This window comes from Malurus melanocephalus, unplaced genomic scaffold (genome assembly GCF_030028575.1).
Source record: "Malurus melanocephalus ecotype Western Australia unplaced genomic scaffold, MMel_1.1 scaffold_742, whole genome shotgun sequence".
Lineage (NCBI taxonomy): Eukaryota > Metazoa > Chordata > Aves > Passeriformes > Maluridae > Malurus > Malurus melanocephalus.
In genome coordinates this window covers 92,582-116,820 of record NW_026623974.1, presented here as the reverse complement: position 1 = coordinate 116,820, position 24,239 = coordinate 92,582, and the positions used below count along the sequence as shown (strand labels likewise).

Here is a 24,239-nt window from a genome sequence, read left to right as displayed (position 1 = left end):
AAAGCTGTGTCCCATCTCTCTCTCCTCTCTGCCTGCAGGAAGGAGCCACCCACAGCCTCCTGTCAGCCTTGCTGTGCCCTCTGAGGACAGGCAGCATGTGAAGGTCACCTCACACTGTTCTGCTCAGGCCTGGGGAACATTCTCACTCATCTTTCAAAGCAGGCAGAATTTGTTCTCAATTCCCCAGAAAAAATACTACTGTACCTTCGCTTTCTGGTATTTCTTTCTGTCYTCTAATCTTAATTCTTCCAGTTTATGGCCCAGTCCTTCTACAGGGATTCAYAGCAAATAGAAAGAATAACACCTCTCTTACTTTCAGATATTAAGATGGATCATTATTCCTCCTGATGTGTTAGAAGATATTTATCAGTTTGAGTTATGAGGCCTTTCTGACTGTGAAGACTTAAACATCGATTTAATGCCAACTTAAAGACTCCTAAAAGTGTAGRAGATTGCATTAGATAAATAATTTAACAATAAAAGGTATATCAAGGTAGACATTATTGCAACCTTCCACCAATCAATCACCATTTTCCATGTTTATCCAATTTTCATCTCAAGGCTCTGTTTATCAAATTGCCCAGACATACACTACACAACTGAAATAACTTCATCATTGAATAAAATTGCATAGCCATTAGAATTCTCTAATATCAAGATAGCTGACATTATGTTAAATATTGGCTTCAGTTCCATAGGGTAATAAATTTTGACCTAAGTCCAATCTTTCATAGATAGCTGATTCATAATGAAGAATTACTGGTTTGTCACTTTACCTCGAGAAATTTATTGTGGAAACTAATACAGCACAGGGCAATCTTTGAAATATATGATAAGTAAAACCACAAGTCCCTTCCTAAGCCCTGTGAAACAAAGGGAATGGATTTGGTTTGGCACAAAAATACCAGAYATACTAGTAGCTACAAGAAAAAGAGCAAAAGAGAGAAAATAGAGAATTTTTCCTCCTTAGAGATACTTTTGTTCAGTAAACTCCCTTAGGGAATTCAGAGAAAACCCTGTTATTTTGTAACAAAATTGTTTTCAAGTCTCTTGATAAACAGGATTTAAAATCCATATAAATACCAAACTAACATTAACACCACCACCATTTTTTGCTCTGCATTTATCTGCAGCGGAATTAAAGAGTTAAATAGGTGGTCTGTACAKGACCTGAGCAGTCTGAGGTGTCCCAATGAGCCTGTGACACATCAGAGAATGARCCCCAAGTTTCCCCAGTATTAGTCTAGACCTGATTTCTGCTTAGTGCTTACATGCTCAGCCCATGATACGGTGTAATGGAGCATATTCTCRCTGTATCTCCTCAGTTGAGAGCTCTTTAATAATTTCTAGAGCAATCACATTGCATCTTTCCTTTTTCTTCTTCTCTAAGTGATCCTTCTGCTTGGATGGATTCCAGCAGAACTCTCGGAGTCATTTCAAGTTTGCATTGGGGCYCCCTAACATCACTAATTGATTTCCTAAAATTTTGCAGGCTGCAGCAATATAAAGCAAACACCATGAAAACACAAATGTTTGCATGTTTGGCAAATTATGTCTGGCAAATGGCCAGAAATGATTGAGAGAAATGAAAATAAGTGAACTTGTGTGTTAACTGCAGCCTTTTCAACTGTAAATGATGGAGCTGAATCTAGTGGGATTAAGATTCCCTTTTTGATGACCAGGTTAAGAATGCCAGAGATGTCTGAAGCTTCCTTGTAATATTGCTCATGAGACTGTCAGAAGTGATTTTCTCATTTGTTTTTCAGGGATCTGCAAGGTAGAACATTTTCAGAATCGTAAGTGCCATAAAACTGTTCTTATTCTCAAATACTGGATGGATGGCCTTCGTTTTGGACTCCAAACTTCCACAGACTGGTAAGACAAGAATCCCTACCTCTTTATCTTTGCTTGCTCCTGTAAGAACAAAATTGTTTTGTCTATTCCTCAGTCAGCTTAAAATTTTGGTGACAGAAGTGCATAGAGACATTTTATGGCTCACTGATAAATAAATTAACTGAAGTAAGACATCACTTAAGAGGGGTCAGCAAAGCTACTTTATTCCATCAGTTAAACCTCTAGCCCACTTGGCTTTTAACACTTCACAGGAAGCTTGGGTTTGTGATAACCCCCTGGCAGAAAATGATAGATTTGTTTACAAAAGCACATCAGCTCCACGTAGCCTCCCCCTGCTCTGGCTTGGCAAATCCAATGTGAGTTATACAGAAGCCTTTTYCACAATTACTCTTGGTAGCTCTACTCACAATTAATCTCAACCACACMTCCCTCAGCCATTTGTTTCTCTGGCATGGTGGCCAACTGAGCCAGGCTGGGTTTTCCCTTCTGAATTGGAGTATATTTCTCATATGCTTTTGAAAAAAATGACCAAAGAAAATGATTCAGACAGAGAGAATGACTTGTGGATAAATCCTCAAACCTGCTCAGAGTGTTACAGTGAAATTCTTCCAAAGCACCTGCAYCTCAGTCCCATGCAAAAGAGAAATTACAAATGGGTAAAACATACATTGCAGTAAATTTCTCTTTCAAACTTCCCTTTTCCTCTCTACTATTCAGTCAATTGCCCAGAATGAATCACAGCCCACAAATAGATGGAGAACATGAAAATGTATGGTTCTGTTTAGTCACACTACTGTCAAGCTCCACACTGTTATGCAGCACAGTAACACATGCACAATCAGAGCTCTCAGACTGAAAATACAGGGTTTGCAATGCTCCACTGCACAGCAATATCCATTGGCTGGCTGGAAACCTTCCTTTGCAATAAAACCACAGGTGAGTAAGCAGCCAGACTGCTTAAGCTGCTGTTTACAGCCAGTCACCAACAAAGGTGTATTCTCACCAGCAAAGTGTTTCTCTTATAACTTTTAATGAGTTACAGAAATTAGTCCAGACTTCAACAAAACACGTCCATTAGTATGGGCAAGAAAGTCTCCACAAAAGAGCCACAATCCCCTTGCAACAAAGAGATGATATGAGCCATTATATTCCAGTYACATGGACGGCTGCTCTGAACTTCAGCTGAGCAGTGAGGCTTCCAATGAGATTTGTAGAAGACCCCTTAGACTGACAGCTTTTTTTTTGTGGTGCTCACTGACAGGACCTACAACTGCTGCAGATTATTGTGGGAAGGTTCAGGGTGGATATTAGGAAAAGATTCTTCCCCCAGAGGGTGGTTGGGCACTGGAACAGCTCCCCAGGGCAGTGGTCACAGCACCAAGCCTGACAGAGCTCAAGGGGTGTTTGGGCAATGCTCTCGGGCACAGGGTGGGATTCTTGTCCTGTGCCTGGTCAGGAGCTGCATCCAGTGATCCCTGTGGGTCCCTTCCAACACAGGTCTGTGCTATGAACATRCCTGAAGGACATCTGGTCATTAAAGTGGGCTAACACAGACAGAGGAACTGGCAAGAAAGTTGGGATGAGCTCCGTAGATTCAATCTGATCCACACACAGATGTGATGTATGTACAGCATCATAAAGATTTTATGCTCCAAATTAAAAAGCCCCCAAACCATCAGCACGACAGAGGCCAGAAGGGTGATCTGCAAGAATCTTCACTTGCCATGGCAGTAGGGAACAATGCAAAGTAAGGAGAGTGGTGTCTAAATAAAAGGTTTTGACTCACAGGCTTTTGGCATAACTCAAAGGCAGTATCCAAACTGCTGTTAATAAAATGTGTGAAGTTGAAGTTATCACTGAATTTCATTGCCTGTGGAGAACAACACTGTGCCTCTAAAACACAGACAGTGTGCATCTGCTGCTGATGAGCAGGAAACTTGAACCCACATCTGAACCAAGCCTTTATAAGCTTAGTGAAGAGCTTAATATTTACCACGCACKGACAATCCAAATGTATCAATTCTCCTCAATCTAAACAAAGGACRTTGTTAGGGGGTAGAAGGGTCTTTTCTTCAAAGTCCTCAGCACYTAGAAAAGTGGTAGCAGCCCAGGAGAAGGTGATGTGGAAGGGGAATGCAGGCCCTGGAGCACAGTCAGTTCTCTCCTGACAGAGCTGTCTGTAGAAGACTGGGTTTCACCACGAGAAGAGCAATATTGAAAAATTCTGTTTTAAAAGGCAATAAGCAATTTAGCCCTGCAGAARAAAATCCTGCAAATTTCACAGTTTGAAAACACATACAATTGCTAATGAAATTATTGTTGAGAAAMCTCAGAGTTTGAGTTATTAGATAATGATTTTCCTGCATGTAATTTTGCTTTTTGGCTTAAATCTTCCACCATTTTACAGTAACATGGATGAAGCACTGAGCACAAGAGATGGCAGAGATCATTCAGCTGCAGCAAGCACTGGGAGAAAAGACTGAAAAATTCTTTGGCCTCCCTGGGGGCTGGTGAGAAAGCTAGAGAAGAAAAATGATGGACTTTTGCCATGGGCCTTTCAGTAGGGCCAGAATCTCAAGCCAATATCTTATTTTATGGTAAAACTGTAAAATGCTTCAGAGTTTAGTGTGCATTCAGCTAAGCCTGGTGGTGACAGCAGGGAGATGGGAGTGCTCTGCTCTTTCTCACAAAGGTGCCAATCAGGAGTAACTTATTTGACACAACTAAACGATCAATCAGTGACGTACTGTGGATATTAAAATAGTGTGAGCAGCGAATCAGAGCTATTCACTTCTAACACGCTCTCAAACTAYCAGAGACAAGCATTTACTTGGAAGACTAAATATACAATGAGCAATTTCGAAATCTTTTTCAAGGTTGCTCAGCTACAGATTTTTGTCATTCAGGTTTTCTATAGAAGTCATGATTACCCACGGAGAAAAAAGACGGATGTTTTAAAACTACCTTCTGCATAAGAAATATTTGCAACAGAAACAAGTAAATTATGGGTTGGAATCTTAAAATGGCAATAATGTCCTGTAAGATTGGCTTCATGCCTAGATTGCTGGCATTTTAATTCAAAGTTAGATCTCTTAAACAACTCTTCCTCATTTCCAGGGGAAGACATTACCAACCAGCAATCTCATAAAGCTCAGTGACTCCCAAAATATATCAAAGAAATGTACCCTCTCACAAACCTTACTGAAACAGGGTACATTCCCTTTAATTGCATTTTTAATACTGTAACAATCCCTGTATATATTTAAGGTATTGTTTTCAAGAAGCCACAAAAGAGCAAACTTCTTCACCTTGGTTCAGGAGGAAGGAATTAAATGTCAATACTTTACCCCCAGTTGTTTTAAAATCATAACAGTCAAAGCCACTGGCTTCAAACTGAACTGTGGCCGCCTCGAGCTGCAGCTAGCATGGCATTTCTGGAACATGACACTTCCCCSTTCTCAAAATAATGGTTCATCAGCTGCAGATTCCTGTGAAAACTCAGCATTTGCTAAGTAATGGAACTTGAAAAAGTGCAATGGTTACAAAGACAGAGCTGAATCTGTGCTCCTTTGTCCTTGGTGGCATTTTAGGCTTAAAACAAAAGGCAAATCTAAAACCTGCCCACTTGCAATTAGCATGTTACACTGACACTGTAGCACAGTTTTGTTACGGCTGCAAAGTCGAATTAGGAAAGGATAACAGTGAAGCTGCCAGTGCAGCCTTAACTCAAGCTCAGCCCGGTGCTGATGTGCACTGCTGCTGCTTAGCACTGAATAGAATTAAGATAATTAGATGCCATRTTTCCTCTTCAGGGTCTGTCTGCTAAAATCACCATAATGAGTCCACTCCAGAGGCCCAACAACCATTTTAGATGAAAAACATAATGTATGGAAAATAGTATGGCTCAAATTTTCCTTGTACGGAGGGAGGTTGGGTTGGCTGGTTTTGTTTTGGGTTGGGTTCCTTGGCTCTCCTGATCCCCTTCCCCACTCCCCCCAGCTCATACCCTCGTACCAACATTTTCCTTTGGCCATAGTGGTATTTGACTTCCCCCACCAACACTCTGTCCACACATTTCAGGATCACTGGGAAGCATTAACGATCACTTAAGTACTTTCCTTTCATCTCTGTACATACACAGTAATCTTTATCAAAATAYTCACTGAGCTTCTGCTCCCCTCACGCTCCCTTCCCAGGAGGTTTGCAGCAAGGACATACTTAGCCATTCTCCTCTCCCACGCTTGCCCACGCTCCCCCTGTAATGCTCCACGAAATGATAAYGTTTTCCAAAACAGAGGCTTGGTGAGAACTAGGACTGCTGACCATAAATTTTCCAGCCCTGCTGCCCCCCACTCCTTGTGTAACACGTTGCTCCAGCATTTCCTCGAGATGCCATTTGCCAGATGATTTCTGCAAGTCAGGGAGTGGGTCTGCAGCCTCCAGAGCCACAAATGATCACACARGCCTAAGGTGGAGAAACGTGACCAGACAGCTGCATCATGAGAAAAAAACAGGAGCAACATCAGGCTGATTTCATTCTCCCACTTCTGAACCTGCAGATGATCTAGACAGGAGCTATCTGTATTGAAATGAAAGGATTAATTGGCACAGACACCCAACAGTTTTCCCCCCACTGAATTTCTTCTAAAACCAAAGCTGTCTATGCAAGACAGCGCTGACAGAGCCAGCCTGTGCTCATCACAGCCTTATTTTGGGAAGAAGAATCCCTCAGCTCTGCAATGCCACAATCTCACACATCCCTTAGAAACACCAGTCCCCTGTTTTCTACAGTGCAGCTGTCCCCAGAGATGCAGAGAGGTGGCAAAACATTGTCACTCTAGTTTGGGATGTCACAAGGCCATTTCTACCAATTCCAGTTTCYTTACAAGATGCACATCATCTTCCTTCTGCAAAGAAACTAGTCCAGCTTCTGACCCACTGGCCAGATCCAGTTTCTAAGGGTAATTCACACCTTTGGCTCTCTGCCCATGGAACAACTCATCTGTGARCAGGGGGAAGTGTTTTGTCAGCTCTTACACTAGGGCTGCCTCATCAGTCCCTTCAAGTGACCAGAGTCACCCAAGAGCAAGGCAGGGGCTTTCTGCACGCCCAGACTGGTGACAGGGACTAATGTGCCCTTTGGGTTCGTGCATTGACATGAATCTCCATCACTTAAATGATATCCTGCATTCCTCATCCATACAATGAGGCAGGACCCATGTTCAGCCAGAACAACAAAGTATCTTTTCATTACTTACATCCCAGTTTTAACTCTCCAAACATGGACATGTGGCCATAATAGGAGTTAATCTGAGAATCAGTGGCACCATACTCTTCCTGAGATCTCATTTTAATCCTGACAGTGCCACAGCTTCACTGATTTTATTAGAGTTGGTTCTGCTTCACACACGTACAGGGAGAGACACATCAGTTATTTCATACATTCATTTCACCCAAAATGGAAATACTGAATCTTGAAAGGGCCCTTTATAATGAAAGCAGTGCTGSAAACATGGAACAGAACACAATCTCTGTACACGGTGTAATTACATCTTAGTGTTGTGGAGAATACCAGTGCGTGGCTTAAATGCTATTAATTGTAAGCAGTTTTGTTCCACAGGATGTTGTTTGCTGATAACTACTCAATTAGGGTTATTTTGCAATTAGTCTACTCACAGTAAATTTACTGCAACCAGAGTCATCTGTGGTGCAGCAAATTAAAATGCTGCCTGGGCTGCATGTGCAGTGGCTCTTACATGCTCCTTAAACCGTGTACAGCTCACCACAGTGATTCTGTCACACTAACAGATTATACACACAGGRAAGCAGCAGCAGCCAATGTCATTTGGAATCCTGAAACCAGCAGAAGACGACAAATCTGGGGTTCAATGATCTGTAGATCAAACCCAGTGAGTCCAAAAATTCACTGCCAAAACCTTAAAAGCTAAACAAACCTCGCATTTATGTGTCACTGTGTGTATACACATGCATATTGAGCAGGTAAAATCCTCCCTTTGCTTCGTTRCAGCTCCCATTCTTTTAAAATTCTGTAGAGGATGCTCTCATTTCCATACCTTGAAGAACAGCTCTGTACCACCCCACAAGTGTTTGGCATCTTAGTTTCTTATCCTCTGTCCTCCTGCAAACAACACTTATTTCTGCTGAGTGCTTTGAAGGCATCAGATACAAACATTACAGACATTCAGATTGCTGTTACCTGTGTGTGCCAGTCAGTAAGCAGAGCTCCAGAGCCCTTTTCTCTCAGTTTGAAAACTAAAMGATTGTGTTTTCTAAAATAAAATGGAAAATTTTCTTCCCAGCAGCCTCTAAGAAGCTGAAAGTACTTTCTTCAGTGTGCTTCAGAGCAGCATTATCAATAAGCAACCAGGGAGAAGGCAGCCTGATCTGCAAAAAACCCTTTCAGTGCTGATAAATGATTTGGAATGAAGGCAGCTTGATTATTTTCCTACTTTATTATGAGTTGGGTTTACCCCACAGGGATGAAGGTAGCGGRAAACCTGTTTGATTTAAAAACTAAGAAAAGAAAACAGAAAAGCCCAGGGGAAATAAATCAGGATCACTTGAGGCTCTCTGCTTCCCTAGGGACTTTTCATTTTCCAGAACTACATCTTAGAAAACACTTCTCAAAAAGTCCTGCTATGTRCCTTTGGCCTATCTGGGGCCATAGATCTTGGTCAAGAATGAACCCAGCTGGGTAATTGGTGATCAGGATTAGGACAGAGTCTCCCCTGGGGGTTTGGCAGCTGAGAGAAGCTGCCCCAGAGGAGGTCTGGTGCAGATTCTAACTGGGACGGTGCCAGTGATGACTGCTGGACCTGCTGGCAATGACCAAGCAGGAATTGTGCTCTATGTCCATCCAGCAAACCTGCAAGGCAAGGGGTGACGAGCTGTAAACTACCACGATCCACATGGAAACGAAAAACAGAGAACTCAGGGACTTAATCCAGCCACTGGGTCAGCAGCTGGGCTGTTTTCATCTCAGAAGGAGGACAGCAAGCAGAAATCACAAYTCCAACACCATGCTGAAATGTGCAGTTGTGTAATTGCACTTGCACTGCTGCCCMTTGCTGCTGGGCAGGGCCAGGGTCACAGAGGCCATGCAGGACTGTGCTCCTGTCCATGGTAACAACGGATCCTGCTGGGGGGAACGGGGCACAGCTCAGGTCACTTGTGCTTCATCCAAGGGGATTTTATCTAGGTACAGAGTGATGGGTATTTTAAAGCCAAGAATTCTCATTTAAAATTCTGTTTCTTGCCAAAACCTCTGCACAARGRGAGGRCCATGCACAAGGGGAYGGACAAAGAAGGGAGGCAGCTGGTYCACATCCACCAGCAGCTTTGGTGAGCARAAGAGGGTCTGGCACACCAGGAGAATCGGTGTCTGTAGAGACGAGACCAGAGCTGGCCCCAGCAAGGAAACATCTGCACATTGTCCACAGACTGCTGATCTCCATACCACACCTCCTGAGAAGAAAGGAACTCCCCAAAGGATGTCTCCCTGCACCTTCTCAACCTGCACAGGACTGGACTGGCCATTTCCTCATCTAACCTTGTGCTGAACCTACTCTTCCCCTCTTACTGAAATGCTAAATGCATTTTCCCCAAAACACTTCTATGAAGGCCAACCACTCCTTTCTGAGTGAAGAGACTTGCAAGCTGCCCATTGCCCTGATCTCAGCCACGACTGCAGCCCTATGGAAATAACACCTGCCCCTCACAAAGATATCATGCTCTTGGTTTTAAAAACMCTTTCTTTTAAACACTGAAGATCTTTATAATCAACTTCCTTTGYCTGTTGCCTTTGGAAATAATAAAATACTTAAAGAAGAAGCAGCTTGCATGATCCTGTTCTCGTTGATCACCACTGAAGTGAATGTATCACTTAACATTTATGACAATCCAGCTGGATGGAGTCCTGACCATGATTGATGGCTACACTTAGCAACGTCATGGTTTTGATCAGCTGAGACAAGATCCAAGGGGATTAAATGYTGGATGACATCTCAATGGAAACCACAGCACTGGGAACACGTTTATATGCTGGGATAATGGATGAATGTGCTGCTCCAACGCATAAATATTTATACTTCACAGTTTTGCTGAAAACAGACAGGAAACCTTTGTTCAAACCAAACTGAAGGGAGCAACACTCACATGCTGAACAGACTCAGACCCCCGATGTCTGACAAACACCACAGCACTTTTTTAATGCATAAAGTGCCAAGGCCTCTACCCACACGTCCCCCTACCAACCATCACAACAGAAGAGTGTCTTACAGCCTCAAAAACTGATGTCCAGTGCTTCACAAACATTCCCTAATCAAGCTCAACTCYTCTGAAGGAGCTCCAGAGTTGATGAAGTCACCTTTCATGAGGGATGGAGTCACTCTGTGAGTGAAGAGCAGCAGTATTTATGTTCTACAAGTGGGAGGAGAGACATGGGACCACAACACAAACTYAGACAATGTATCTTTAACAGGGCTATAAAAATCAAGGGGCCTATCAAATTATATACAAATAATGCCTTCCAGCAGGCACTGAGCACTTTTGGGGTTCCCCCTGACCCTGTCATGACAGTTCTGCATTCAGACTTTTGGGATATGACTCCAAAACATGGTTCTCTGTTAGTCTGATATCCCAATCTGTTTGTGCACTGGTGCCTCCTGCATTAGCAACTCGTGTCCCATTCCATACACTGCTGCATTGCCACTTCCCCACAGCAGAGCTCCCAAATCTGCTCCAGAGCAACCTCGGATGGAACACAGGCTGTCCMGACTTTCTGCCAAGGAAATCTGGCAGCTGAAGTGGTTAACTTCAGCTGTCAGCATGGGCAGGAGGAAACAACCTCSAGGCAAAGAAAAGTCAACATTTTCCACATGTATCCATCTGGCTAAGTTGTCTCTCAATTATTCTTTTTAAACAAGCATCACCASCTAAAATAAAAAACTAAATGAAACTCTGCTCAGCAAACCTAAAAATTTTAAGTCTTTTTACACTTAATTTTTTAATGTGGTATATAACCATACCACGTAAGTTTTTTCTAAATTAATAATGTTTGAACACCTTCTTCATTTTTCTAGTCATATTTGTAGCTCCCAGTTTTCCTGAGCATTTTACTATGACATTACAATGGAAGCATTTATACCAACATGCTATGTACATACATGCTGAAAGGCTTCAAGTGTAAAATGCGACACTGCTCTTGGTTCTAASACCAGACTATTATCCTGACTGCAGGGCATAAGAGATAAATCATATAATAATTTTTCATATATAATATAATATATAATCATATAATAAATTTTTAAATCATATTTAAAAAAGAAACAATAAATATTTCTTGAGAAACCTGTTTTTAWGGAAAGGGAGAAAAAACACCAAAAGACATGGTAAGAAACCAAAACAAAACAGTCACAGATGCACTGGGGTGGGGAATGGGGGAGCTCACACCATTCATCCTGGTAATTTGCACCATCTAAATTAAGAGCCTAAGAATCTCATTACAGGGAGATGTGGTTTTCTGGAAACATTCTGTGGGACAGCTCCTCTTTTCCACCATCTGTACAGGGAATTTAACCTCCTAATCTCTGTGACAGCAACACAATCCTCCTCTTTGCCACACTGAAATCACCCTACAGTAACCACTGCTTTGTGATGGTGCAGTGAACAAGCCATTAGAGGATGCTCCCAATGAAAGGACCTAAACATCCTCTGTTCCCATGGATCACCATGATTATCCTACAATCTTAAAGCAAGACCTATTCTCTAGTTTATAAATTCCCTCTGCACTTTCAGCTTGGATAAAAACATGGCACATCCTTCTGTGCTTGGGCTGGAGCATCAATTACAGGGGGGGACTCTGGACTGTTGTATAAACAAATGCTGTGGTGGGTAATGCTGCTCCTTGATCAATACCCACTCTGATCAACTGATCAATGCTACTTTTGTTTTTAAAGGCACTTTATGGAGAGCTTACAGCTGGATGAAAGGTGGCACATGAAGCACTCTTCGAAAAGTAGAAAAAGGTCAGCTCGGACATGCAMACTGACAGCAAGCTGAGAGGTAACTCGTGATCTGACGGCATGGAGAAACCAAAACAACAAATCAAAGCTTGGCTTAGGCCAGCAGAAGTAACTGACTCTCCAGCAGTGATTTTGAAAATAACTTTTGCTGATTCAAGAACATTTAAAATAGAAGTCAGCCACAAAATTGGATTTTCCTTGTCCTTTTGGAATYTTTTTTACTATACTTCTCATAATTACCTGTGTTATCAAAATGCTTAGGACTCCACTGTGACAGAAAAAYAGTCATTGCCATAACAGCAATGCCATTCATTTATTGGTAAGCATAAAGCTCCAAAATTCACAGTGGCTGTTCCCTGATTACCAAAAAGCACAAGATTCTTGCACAGCATAACAAGATTTTCACTGTGCTTCTCTGTGTCTGTAAACTAAGAACTAAAAGAAACAGGAGTAGCAGCTGAATACCCAGATCACACCGTGCAGTAAAAATCTAGTGGAAGTGAATTCTACAGGAATCCACCAAGGATCTTGTGACATCCATGTAATTCCCTGTTTCAAACATCCTCAAAGCCTCCCTTGTTCACGCAGACTAAGTCCATTAAACATTCCTGCCACAAAGCCATTTTTGCCATCCAGAGGCCATTCCAGTGATACAGAATCCTTCCCCCAAGACACACACTTGTCCTTCTCCATGTCCCCACTTACCCTCCAGGGCACAGAAGCGTGTCACTGTCTCTGGCATCAGCTTCCCCACCTTGTGCTGGCAGTAGACRTCGGCGATCTCCTGGCGGCACTGCTGAGATTTGGCGCGGGACATGGCCGAGATGGCCTCTTTGCCCGTCACCTCACACTTGGCTGGCTGGTCGTATTTCAGCTCAGGGGTGATGCTCTCAAGCTTTTTTAAAAGATTCTGACTGGGAGACCTGTCAATGTCCTTCAGAATGTTGATGTTGCTGCTGTTTTTTCCAGGGTGATCAACGAACTGCACYACCTCATTGGAGTTCTTCCCCAGCAGCAAGTTCTCCTTCATCTTCTCCTCTTCCAGTTTCTTTCTCAAGTGCTCCTTTTGTTTGCTAAGGGGTTTTTTCACCAGCTCAGACTGGTGTTTTTGCCTCTGAGTCCTGGGAGCAAAGTTACTGTTATCAATAGTCTCAAAGTCCTTGGGGACTGAATTTTCATTATTGCTGTCCGTTCGCATTTTCTCTTTCGGTCGGTGGGAAAAATAGCCATCCTATAAATGGGGAGAAAAATTATACTCATCTTACTAAAACAGTCACATCCAATGCATTACAAGCATTTCTTACATGAAAATATAGRTAAATCACAATTCAACATACTGTGRAAAATCCCTGTGTTAGGATTCATAGCAGAAAGATGGACTGAGAGGCCTCTGAGGTGCCCAAGTCACCTGCACTGGCACCTCCTYTTCACTGGGCCAGAGTCCAACCCTTATCTCAGATGGAGCAGGGATGTTTTACACAGGTTTGTGAGCAGTGAGTAACCAGACACTTCACCCTGACACCATTAAATATCCATAAGAAAACAGACACAGGTTTCAAGGGAGCAAGAACAGGTGCTTTAATGCTTTCCTTCACTCCTTGTGGAAACAATCACAGTTTGGTATCCCAGAACTGCCTCCTTGCTCTGCAGAAAGCACCACCTGACTACAGCTTGAGCTTTCTTTCAGTGAAATTACATTGCTACAAATCAAACCCCTCCTAATTTTTTTTTTTTTTTTTTTTTTTTTTTTTTTTTTAGTTTCTACATATTAGAACCCTCTCCAGGAGGGTCAGAGTCAGGCTCAGGTGTCAGCTCTTACGCATCATGTTCCTTCAATGCTCTTAGATAAATACACAGCCCACAATGTTGCAACATTCAAAATCTATCATATAAAGGAAAAGGAATAAACCATGTAAAATCTTTGTCTGCAGCAGGGGTGGGTGAGGTTGAGCTGCATTTGCTCCAACTGTGGCAACTTGTGGGGGACACACTTTTTGAAGACATGGATGCAGAAACATCTCCGTTTGCCAAAGTCATCAGTAGCAGATAAAATCAGTGATGAAATGTTATTAAAACATCTGAAGACAGRAGTGAAAATATTGATAGACTTTTTGAGTCCATCCTGTTTCCTCTCCACTTGTGGAAGRCCTAACCAAAAATCAGAGGCTGGGAAATGACAGAATCACTAATGATGACTGATGGGAACATCTTTTAGCACCTATCAACCACATTTTGTATTCAAAACATTTTATCAGCATGAATTGTYTCTCACACCTCTTCTGGGAGGAACTATTTAACAGTCAGGACTTGCACAGAAAGGAGAGGGAGATAATGACTTATCCCAGGCCATGCAGGGAGTCAGTATCAGTTTGACCTCTGCAGCTCAGCAATGAGAAATGTTTGAATAGTTTATTCATTAGGAGAAGTTGTTTAATGAGTGAATAAAGTGATTCTCTCTCCATGAAAATGTCCAGTTTGCAACCAGCTTTAGCTGTCTGACACAGAGGAATGCAAAGGAGTTTAAAAAAACCCCAAATCAACAGCAGATGACAACTCACAAACCAAAATCCAAACACTTCTCAAACAAACAAAATATTTCTAGTTTGGGGAGGAATATTTTTTAAAAAGTAAAATTCTAATGTTTAAGAGCAAGCATAAAATCAATTTACTTTCTGAGCCTTACTTCTTTAAGGAAAACAAAAGTAGCATTTACAGAGAAACACAGGTTCATTTAAGTATTTAGGATCATGAAATCTAACCATYATTCCAGCACTGCCAAATCCAYCACTAAATCACATCTTCTAGTGCCACATCTACACAGCTTTTAAATCCCTCCYGGGAWGGTGMCTCCACCCCTTCCCTGGGTAGCCTGTTCCAATGCTTGACAACGCTTCCCATGAATAATTTTTTCCTAATAYCCACTCTAAAGCTTCCCTGACACAACTTGAGGCAATTTCCTCTTGTCCTGTCACTTGTTACCTGGGAGACAAGAGCAATGCCAACCTGGCTACAGCCTCCTTTCAGAGTTTTTTAGAGAGCCAGAAGGTCTCCCCTGAGCCTCCTTTTCTCCAGCCTAAAGAATCCCAGCTCCCTCAGCCACTCCTCATAGGGTTTGTGCTCCAGCCCCTTCCCCAGCTTTGCTGGTCTTTGAAAACCAAAGAGAAAACAAGGAGGAAAAAGCAAAGCAAACAGCAGATTCACTGGTGTATGGTTCACCTCTTTAAACTCCTTTCCTCCTTTGAGTGCTTTGCCCTCTGTGGGATATGCTTTTCCAAATTTACATGCTGGAATCTGAAAAAACAAATGAATTCTAAATGCTTCCAAGGCAGACATAAAATTAAGCTGGGCCACAACTCTTCCCTGCCTGCAGGGACGGTGAATGCCACAAAAACTCCCMCCATGCAGGACACCCAGCTCTGCAGGGACATCTCTTGGGGAGGAGTGGGGACTAAAAATAAAGCAGGGTCTGTACACCAACTGTGAAATCAAGAGCTATAGATACACATTGAAACATAAGGACATAGCCCAGTTGGAAAGTCAAAGCAGCCTCACGCAATCTCACACCTGTTGGTGCAAGTGTTAAATGCCACAAAACCAGAAATCTCCACCCACCTTTGATCTGCATTTCCCTCTCGACTGCTTTCACCAAAGCCAAGCGGGGTTTTTACAGTACAATGATTTCAAGATAGGCTCCATACGTGAGAGCAGAGTGTACACGTTTGCAGTGCAGAGGAAATGAAAYTCAGCACTCTGAGCTTAGAGCAGCAGCAGCTGCTGACAATAAGTTGTGTTCATTTGTGAAGTTCAGGGGTACAAGCAAAAGCAGCACATCAGGTTTTCAGCTGGCTACAGAAGATGGGTTTCACTTGCTCTGCAATACTTTATTATTACATTGCTGGATTAATTGCAGATTTTATTTGTCATGGATGTCTAAGACATTCAARACAGGGCAGAGTCATCTCACAGAAAGATGATCTTGAAACCAGGCAATCCCAGTTCCGACAGTACCACAGCGCATACGTCAGCAGGTTCACTGTCTGAATCATCACTTTTTTCAGCTTTTATCTAGCTATTTGTTAGCAGCACCTTCTTATCTCTGTGCTTGCAAATGACTGAAAAAATGGAAGGCTACTCCAGGACCAAACAAGACGCATAAGCCTATTAACATAGCTCTTATGTGTCCACCACCAAAGATGAAAGCAGTATTTTCAAACCAACACCCAACACTGCCATTGAAAGCACCATTTTGGACTTTGCAATAAAACAATTATCTCTAGGCACAGTTCAGAAGAGACTGTTTCCAAAGCCAGCTCATTTGAGGTTACCCTATTAAATCACACATGTGCCACCCAAGAGCACGTTTCACCTGTGCCTATCCTACAGTCAGACCCAGTCAGTTCAAAGCCACTCCCTCTCATCCAATCACTCCATCCCCTTGCACAAAGTCCCTCTCCAGCTCTCTTGTAGCTGTTTCAGGTACYGGAAGATGCTGTGAAGAAACCTCTGGAGACTTTGCAGCACCTTATTTCCAAGAAGTACAGCACTGTGGATATCTATCACAGAACACAGGCCTAAGAAAAGTATTTCCACAAGCAGAAATGTTGTGTCCTAAATTTATGTGGTTCTCTGAAGATACAAGGAGAGGTTAACTGCTGAGTACTCAATGGTAAGAACCCTGGCAGGAAGAGTTTTAATGAGTGTGGGGCCTCTTCTGAGTGTGTGCACGCTGCAGCTCAGCAATAACAAGCAAATACTCCGAAACTGGGAAAGAACAGTCTGTACCCAGGAGCGTGTGTGAGATCACTGCCAATTACATACTGATTGCCATTGAWGCTAAAAATAATATTAATGCAAAAATCACATTTTAAGCTCAGAGCCATTTTATGTAATGAGAGAATTTGAATTCTGCCCCAAATTCYGCTCTCTGTTGAACGCACAGATTTTAATTCTCCAAACTCCACCTTTAGTGTGTTTTATTAAAGTTTGTCAGACACAACATATGCTCTTTGKTGTATTAGCCACTACATCTGCCGTGATTGAGGGTCTGGGGCTTAGGTACTCYGAGCCTGATTGAATTCAAAGTCCCATCTATCTCAGGAGGGCAGGCTCAGTTTCTGCAGAGACTTTGCAATCTGCTGAGAAAACCATGGAATAAATTGCTGCTGTCACCTGCTACAGAYCCAACAACAGCTGCTGCTGCTCACTGTACCTAGCACAGACACAGAGAATTTGGAAGAACTTCACAGCTGTCTGCAATGACAAATGGATTTTAATGAGAACYTGTTAACACTCTCAGAGGCTTTTGCAAGTCCAACCCTCGCTGGTTCAGCCAGACCCCAGGTAAGTGCACACACTGCAGACTGCCTCTCTTCACATGTTTCACTTGCATCTKTCGCCTGTAAGCTCAGAGACCTGGTCAGCTGTCACAGGACTGTCCATTTTACCTGTCCTGTGACCGAGAAACCAAGAAACTAAGGAAAGAGCACACAGTGTGCAGGTGCCACACACCTGCAGAGGCACCGTGCTGCTGGAAGGCTCCTTTGGGAGAGGCTTCGTAGGGAACGTTAAAGAAAACCCTAATCAGTTGTCAAAGGCACACAATAAGAGCTTGCATTYATCTGTCAGAGGTGTTCATTGCATTGTGCAGAGCACTTCCTCCTGACAATAAGAAAACGCTCCCTTCTTAGGCAAAGTTATTCATTGTACGATTTCTTTATCAACCAAGTCCTATAAATACTACACAGATGGATGGACCATGTGCAACCAAGCCCTGAATGGCAAATGTTCACAGTTRCAGTTTATCTGACAACTCATTTTCTCCCCAGCACGGAAGGATTTGCTRTCTTTTTGTACTGAGAACATATTCTCATATTCCTCCTCTGGCAAAGCTTGGTACCTCAAAGACACAGCAAAACAAACCAGAAATATGCATATGCACACACAGAGCAACAACAAAACTCACGGATCTTCCTCTAAACACAAAGGACTGGACATGCTGGCCTTGAGGACCAGCCACAAATCAAACACCTGTACTATAAAAAAATACATATTTTTCCTCCTGTCACATAGAGAAGCACACAACAATTATTGACCTCCTGTGAAATGCCTGGGCAGTCATGCAGGATCACACAGAGCTGGGGCAGGCCCTTGCTGCATTGCTGGGGTGAGCTGGCAGGGTCCAAACCACCTCCAGGAGGTGGGGAATGGCTCCAAAATCTGCAGCACATGTCAAAGCCTCAGAGATCTGGTCAGCTGTCACAAGACCATCCATTTTACCTGTCCTGAGACTGAGAAGAATTTAAACAGAACTATGAGAAGATAATTAAAACAAGTTTCTGTTTCATATTAATCACAGCTCCATGACAAATTATTTTGTAGTGCATGTTAATTATTCAATGATGACACCTTCCAGTTGCCAGAGGAGTCAGAGGATGGCATCTCTACAATTAAATAAAATTTCCCTGCTCTTATTTTTGCACATTTGAGGGCTGTTTCTTMGTTGAAATCCAAACCTTTTGCCTCCAGAACTACAAACTTTACACTGCGGTCACCCCATTGTCTCCTGTCCTACCACATTSACATTTTTCAAACTGTAAAACCACCACTGCTCTTCACTGCTTGAAGCCCTCATGGATGCAGAGCAGACAACCCATTGTGCCACCAAAACAAACAAGAAATTGGGAACTTTAATTGAAGATGTGGTTGATGTGCCACGAGACCCTTGGAAAATGAGTACTTTTGGCAGGTTTGAACAAAAGTGTGGCCAAAGACACCAGATGGAGGAATGGCAGCAGATGTTAATGTAGTTAYATTTTTCCATATGTTTTTCTGTTTTGCTGTAATAAGTACATTGTACTTTAATTGTCAGAGGCTGAAGACTTGGGACAAACATTTTGTGAGAAATATATTACATTACTTTATGCCTTTCATTTAAGAGGGAGATGCAAGAGGTGAAAGTAAGTTTATTGACTTGCGAGTTGGTGAAGATGAAAGATGTAGTTGCTTCAAACACGGTGCATTCTGTTATGTAAAAGGAGAACAAGACAATGCAACGATTTGGGTTAAAAGTGGGGTTCTGATACTTGAAAAAGCATGAGGTTCAGCACTAACAGATACAGGCAGAGCCAGCCCAGAACTGTTGCAACACTTGGCATTTCAAAACTGCAGAGTAACAGATGGACCACCCCAAAGTGCACAGGGGACCCCTCCATGGAACATCTGCATTCGTGATTGTTTGGAGGATTATTTTTTYCTTCCTTTCCARAACTCTTCCCATCCATTTTTGTTTTTCCTTAACATCAATTTCAGCAGCAYGATCCAAAACACTAGAAACAACATMATAAAAACATCATTAATAGAAGTTRCTTTCATCCCTTTTAACATACATACATTAAGGGAAGATGTTCTGGTTTAAAATCRAATGAAAACAGCTTCAAACCTTTGGCTGCTTTCCTCAGAAGAGCTTTTCTTGCTAACATGTGATTTACTTTCAGARTGATTTAGATTAGGGAGTAAAATAATATTGCACCCCTCAAGAGACCAAACAGATTTTCACATTTGTTCCAGCTTAGCACAGTAACTGCACAAAAAGCCATATTGTATCAACAGTAATTTCAGATGTTCATCTGGTTATTAAAAAGTTTGGAATACTGCTAGAGGGAGCTGTGAAAGCACATATCCACAGTGCTTCCAAAACTGACCACTTTCTTTTCTGCTAATTTAAACTTCTCAGGAAAGCTTGGACTTTGTCAGCACAGATGAGTCAAATTTCTTCAGTCTGTAACAGAACTTGATTTATCACCAGTAACTGCCCACCCTTTACACATTTTGTTCCCTTTCAAATGATGCTGGATCTCATTAATAATAACTCCAGCCTCACGCAGGAGCCCTTCTCTTGGCAAAGGTCCCTCCCAGTCCAATTCACAAACAGCAACAGCACAACTCCCCGAGCTGGGGCAAGTTTTTTGTCTGTACACAMACACATATTCAGAGTTTCCACCTCTGCTCTGCAGCAGCTTTAGCTCTGCCTGGGTGTGGGCAGTGGAACCCACCCCTGAATGATACAASCCATTGCTCAGTTCCCAGGAAAACAAACCCTCAAAAAACCGTTCATCTGAGCATCTGTCTTGGAACATTTCACAGTGCTATTAACCCTCCTGGATTCACTTCAGCATAACCACATCTTCAAACAAAACTCACCACAAAACCAGGAAAGAGATGAAGGAGGACTGGCCTGACAGTGCAAAATGCAGCTTCTGAGGAAGCTCAGGAAAACCCTGGAGGTTTATTTTCCTACAGCTTCTCTCCAAGAGAAAGTGGATCTTACTGTCCCTCCAAAAAAAGAGTTCAGACATGAACGAGCTTACAAGCAAGTCAGTCTTGTCTCAAGGGAAAGGTATTTAAGTGACTTTTTATTATAATATCTATACTTGGTGATCCTTGAACAGGACCCTCAGTTGAAAAGACACAGTAGAGCAGCAGCAGACACTAATTAAAGCCCCACAACTTCATAACAGGATTTTTGCAGGTAAGGCCAAGAACTGGTATATCTATTTGGTTATTTCCCCTGACGGCTGATACTGACAGGAAAATGTGAGATGTTCTGTGTTTTTATTTCTCACCAAAATGTACTGCTTCATTATTTGACAAAGGTGCCCCAAAGACACAGTAAATATGTAAATAAATAACTGAAAGTAAGAACAGGRGTAAAGCTCAATTATTTGCCTGTTTAAAATATGGATACTGAATATCCACTAGCAGCCAACCTTTCATTTCTTTTTTTTTACCTTCTCCTCTCAATGACCTACCCCATAAAAAAATAACATGGTTAATATGAACTGAATTCCTCTGCTTTCATCTCTATTTCTTTCATCCAGAATTCAGCCAATATAGATTTTATATCTTTCAGTGCAGTAGTAAACACTTGAAATTGCTTCCTGGTGGCTTGTTATTAACTAGATTCCAACTAAATTCATCAGGAGGCCTATTCCAACTCCAATCTAAACAGTCTTGAGCAGCCCAGGGTGAATTGCTGAGACACACAATAGATCTCTGGCAGCTATAGAAATTAAACGTAATCAAAGTATGGATGGCAGAAACCAAAAACGCCCTCACATACAAATGAAAACAGCCTTGTAAAATATGGTCAGTTTAGCACAAACATATTCAGCCTTAATTAGGTAGAAAATCTATTTAGATGAATACAATACAAAGAATAATGAACTTCAGGATTACATTTTGTTACTTGGAGGGAAAAAAACAACACAAATAAATGGGAAGTAATTGGACCTTATTTAATAGTCTCAGACTATCAGCTCGAACAACTATAATCATTAAAGACCCTGCAGTGATCTACTGATAAATGYTGTTAAATCAGAATTACAATACAAYAAGCATGAAGAGCAAAGCCTATTAATATGAGCAACACTAAAAGAAATAGATTCATTCACATCTTTTTTCAMAAGGAATCCTTGAACCAAGCACATAGAAATAAAAGGTCTCCATGTTTCCTCTTGTTTTGGGTGAGACTGAAATATTAACACTTCCATACACGTGATTGCTGCAGAGGGATTGCAGATAAAAGAGTTACCCAGTGCTGGAGTGGTGATGTGCTTGATACTGGTTTGATACTTCATAGAAAGTTCTTCTGCAAGACCTGTAGTTACATTCATAAAATAAAAATTGAAAAAGCCAGAAGATTTCTATGTTATTATGGGCTSTGTCACCCACCTCCTTAGCCACCCTGTCAGTTTAGCCTTCCTGAAAATTCAGCCTGGGACCCGACCTCAGCAAGGGTGCTATGTGCGGTACTAAATTCAGTGCTGGCAAATCCATTCAGAGCTACACAAATGAGCCATTTTAACAAYGTGATGAAAGATGACAGAGTTCTGGGGTTAAAAGATGGAGCAGAATAAAAAATTCTGGCACCAAAAATGATGTACCTTAAGTTCAAAAACTTATCATTTTACTGGCTCCAGCAAAGATGATGAAGAATATATGCATTAGAAGACATCATGAGGTTTTCTAGGAAACTGCCCTCCACCCTTACTTGAATAGATATTCATTTTGGAGGCCAAACCCTTTTCCTGTACCGTACTAAATGTACTGACTACATTTGAGCCAAACACCAGATTAATAGTGCCCAACTTTCTTTAGCCACAGAGCAGCTTCCCTCTCACGCTGTAAGCACAGGGCTGTCAAAACAGTTATTTGTGATTACACTGCTTTTAACAATAGTCAATATTTCCACAACTCCTCACTTACAATTCTGTCAGAAACAAGGACACACTGCACACACTCAGTGATCACACCCCAGCATATCCACATCTTCAGGTGACAGAACCAGATGGATAGCACAGCATAACAGTAACTTAGTCACTGCTCATAGACCATGCCACAAAGAAAAACCAAATCACAAAATACTCCGTTTAGTTTGTTTTAACAAACATCATTATAACAAAGCATAAAAAAAATAGAAGGCAGAGAAACAGTAATAAAAAATGGGTACTGTCTATCAAGAAATTCTTGCTTATATCTTCCTCATACCTAACTATTTTTAACAAGGAAAAAAAAAGTAAAGTGAGCTGGAAACTTAAAATTTGCATCTTCAAATAGATACTGTGTGAATTTTATCACATTTATGAGATGTTTTGATAAGTTGTCTTCTATAGCATCAGCATTAGTCCAAAACATGCTGCGAGTAAATAAAACAGTGGCAGTACTCAACAGTGGCATTATTTCCACTTAACTGGAATCAAATGGGCAGYAGAAGGATAATTGCAGGATAAGGTTACTACCTTGGCTTTCTAAACAGTTGCTCTTTTGGATTTTTTTTCTTTATTTTGCAGCACTCATCAGCTCCCACCAAGCWCTGTGATAGGGTGAAAGGCAAAGACACGCTTCAGTTCCAGCTTTAGTGACTCCACACATTCAGTGGTGCTTTCTCTCATGGAACTGATGGGAAATTCAGTCACAGGTCCCCCCCTCTGTTTTTATATCCCAAACCTGGCATGCAGGACAGGATTTAGTCTTTCATACACAGGAGAGTTCTCTTCTACAAGCATATTTAATAATCCACAGCAACCTGAGTGCACATACTACTACTGTAATGCACTGTAATTCTTTAGAAAGAAGCTGTTTGGAGGATYTTTTGATTGCTGCAACACAGTTTCATTTGCAGAGACAGCACAATGATAGCTCACACATCATGCTATGTATATCTTTCAAAACATGTATTTCTCATTAGTAATTTTACTATGCCAACCATTCCAAATATCAAAGTGACACCTGACAATTATAATGCTAAATGTTCACCAACATAATAATAACGCTTCAGCAGAGTGATATTTGCAAGGGTTTGAAAGGAAGAAAATCTCTACCTAAATCTCGCGTAGGATGCATAAACTGCAAAGATGAGGGCACTGCCAGAAATCAACCTAAGGGAGCTGTTGGTATTACAGATTTGAAGCTAACAGCTTCTAAGCGTTGGTTTGTAAGGATGGATAGCCACATGAAGAAACACCAAGGAGACACAGTGTGTTCTTAGTGATGGGGGCAGATTAAATACTGTCATTTTGCAGGCTTTGGCCCTCTGGGTGGTGCTTTCCATATATCCAAGAGAAAAGACGTTCAGTATCCTATTTTGTCTGATGAACTCCCGTCTGTCAGTGACACGATGCTGCCGTGAAAGATGCAAATTCAGCAAGTGTCCACACTCCTGGTCCTCGCTCAATGGGCCAGCCTGTAAACACCAATGTCCTGGAAAAGCCCCTTGCAGTGACAGGTGGCACACAATCCCCTCTGTGACCGCCGGGATGCTCGGGAGAAGCAGCACGGGAAAGATGCCGAAGCGCGGCCTTTTGCCAGCTCCCCCACCGCCCCCAGCCGATGGCACAGAAATGTTTGCTAAGCTCGAGCTGGCCGGAATACCAATGCAGCCCAGCAATGAGCTGAACGGCAAACAGGAAGGAGGAAAAAACGCAGCGACACAAAAGGAACAAACAGGCGGAGATGAGCTTTCCCRGCAGGTAGCGCATTGCAATTGCGAGCGCTCCGCCGGGGACACGCTCCGAGCTCCCACCGCTCCCAGAGCCACCACCACCCATTATTGTCAACGCAGCTCAAAGTCTGCCCTTTACTATCCTTTATTAGCATGAAATTATGTTAGCRGAGCAGATTTGAAGAAATCTGATGCAAGCCGAAGACCGCTGCAAATCCGCCTGTGAAAGGATGCATTTTGCAGGCGATGAAAGCCGAGAACGAGCTGTCGTCTTCGCTTAGTTTAATTCCTCTGTGTCCTTTAGAACAGCAAAAGCCTTCATCAAGAAGAAACAACGAGTGTCT

The 24,239-nt window shown here is 42.1% G+C and overlaps 1 protein-coding gene across 2 annotated transcripts in view; it reads right to left on the bottom strand.

Moving 5' to 3' along the window:
• XYLT1 (xylosyltransferase 1) overlaps window positions 1-24,239 on the bottom strand; it is a 162,745-nt gene that overhangs the window by 70,890 nt on the left and 67,616 nt on the right. For both annotated transcript variants that reach the window (XM_057384736.1, XM_057384737.1), the window contains exon 2: window positions 12,603-13,128. In XM_057384736.1, coding sequence (XP_057240719.1) covers window positions 12,603-13,128 — 526 coding nt within the window. The remainder of the gene's footprint in view (window positions 1-12,602; window positions 13,129-24,239) is intronic.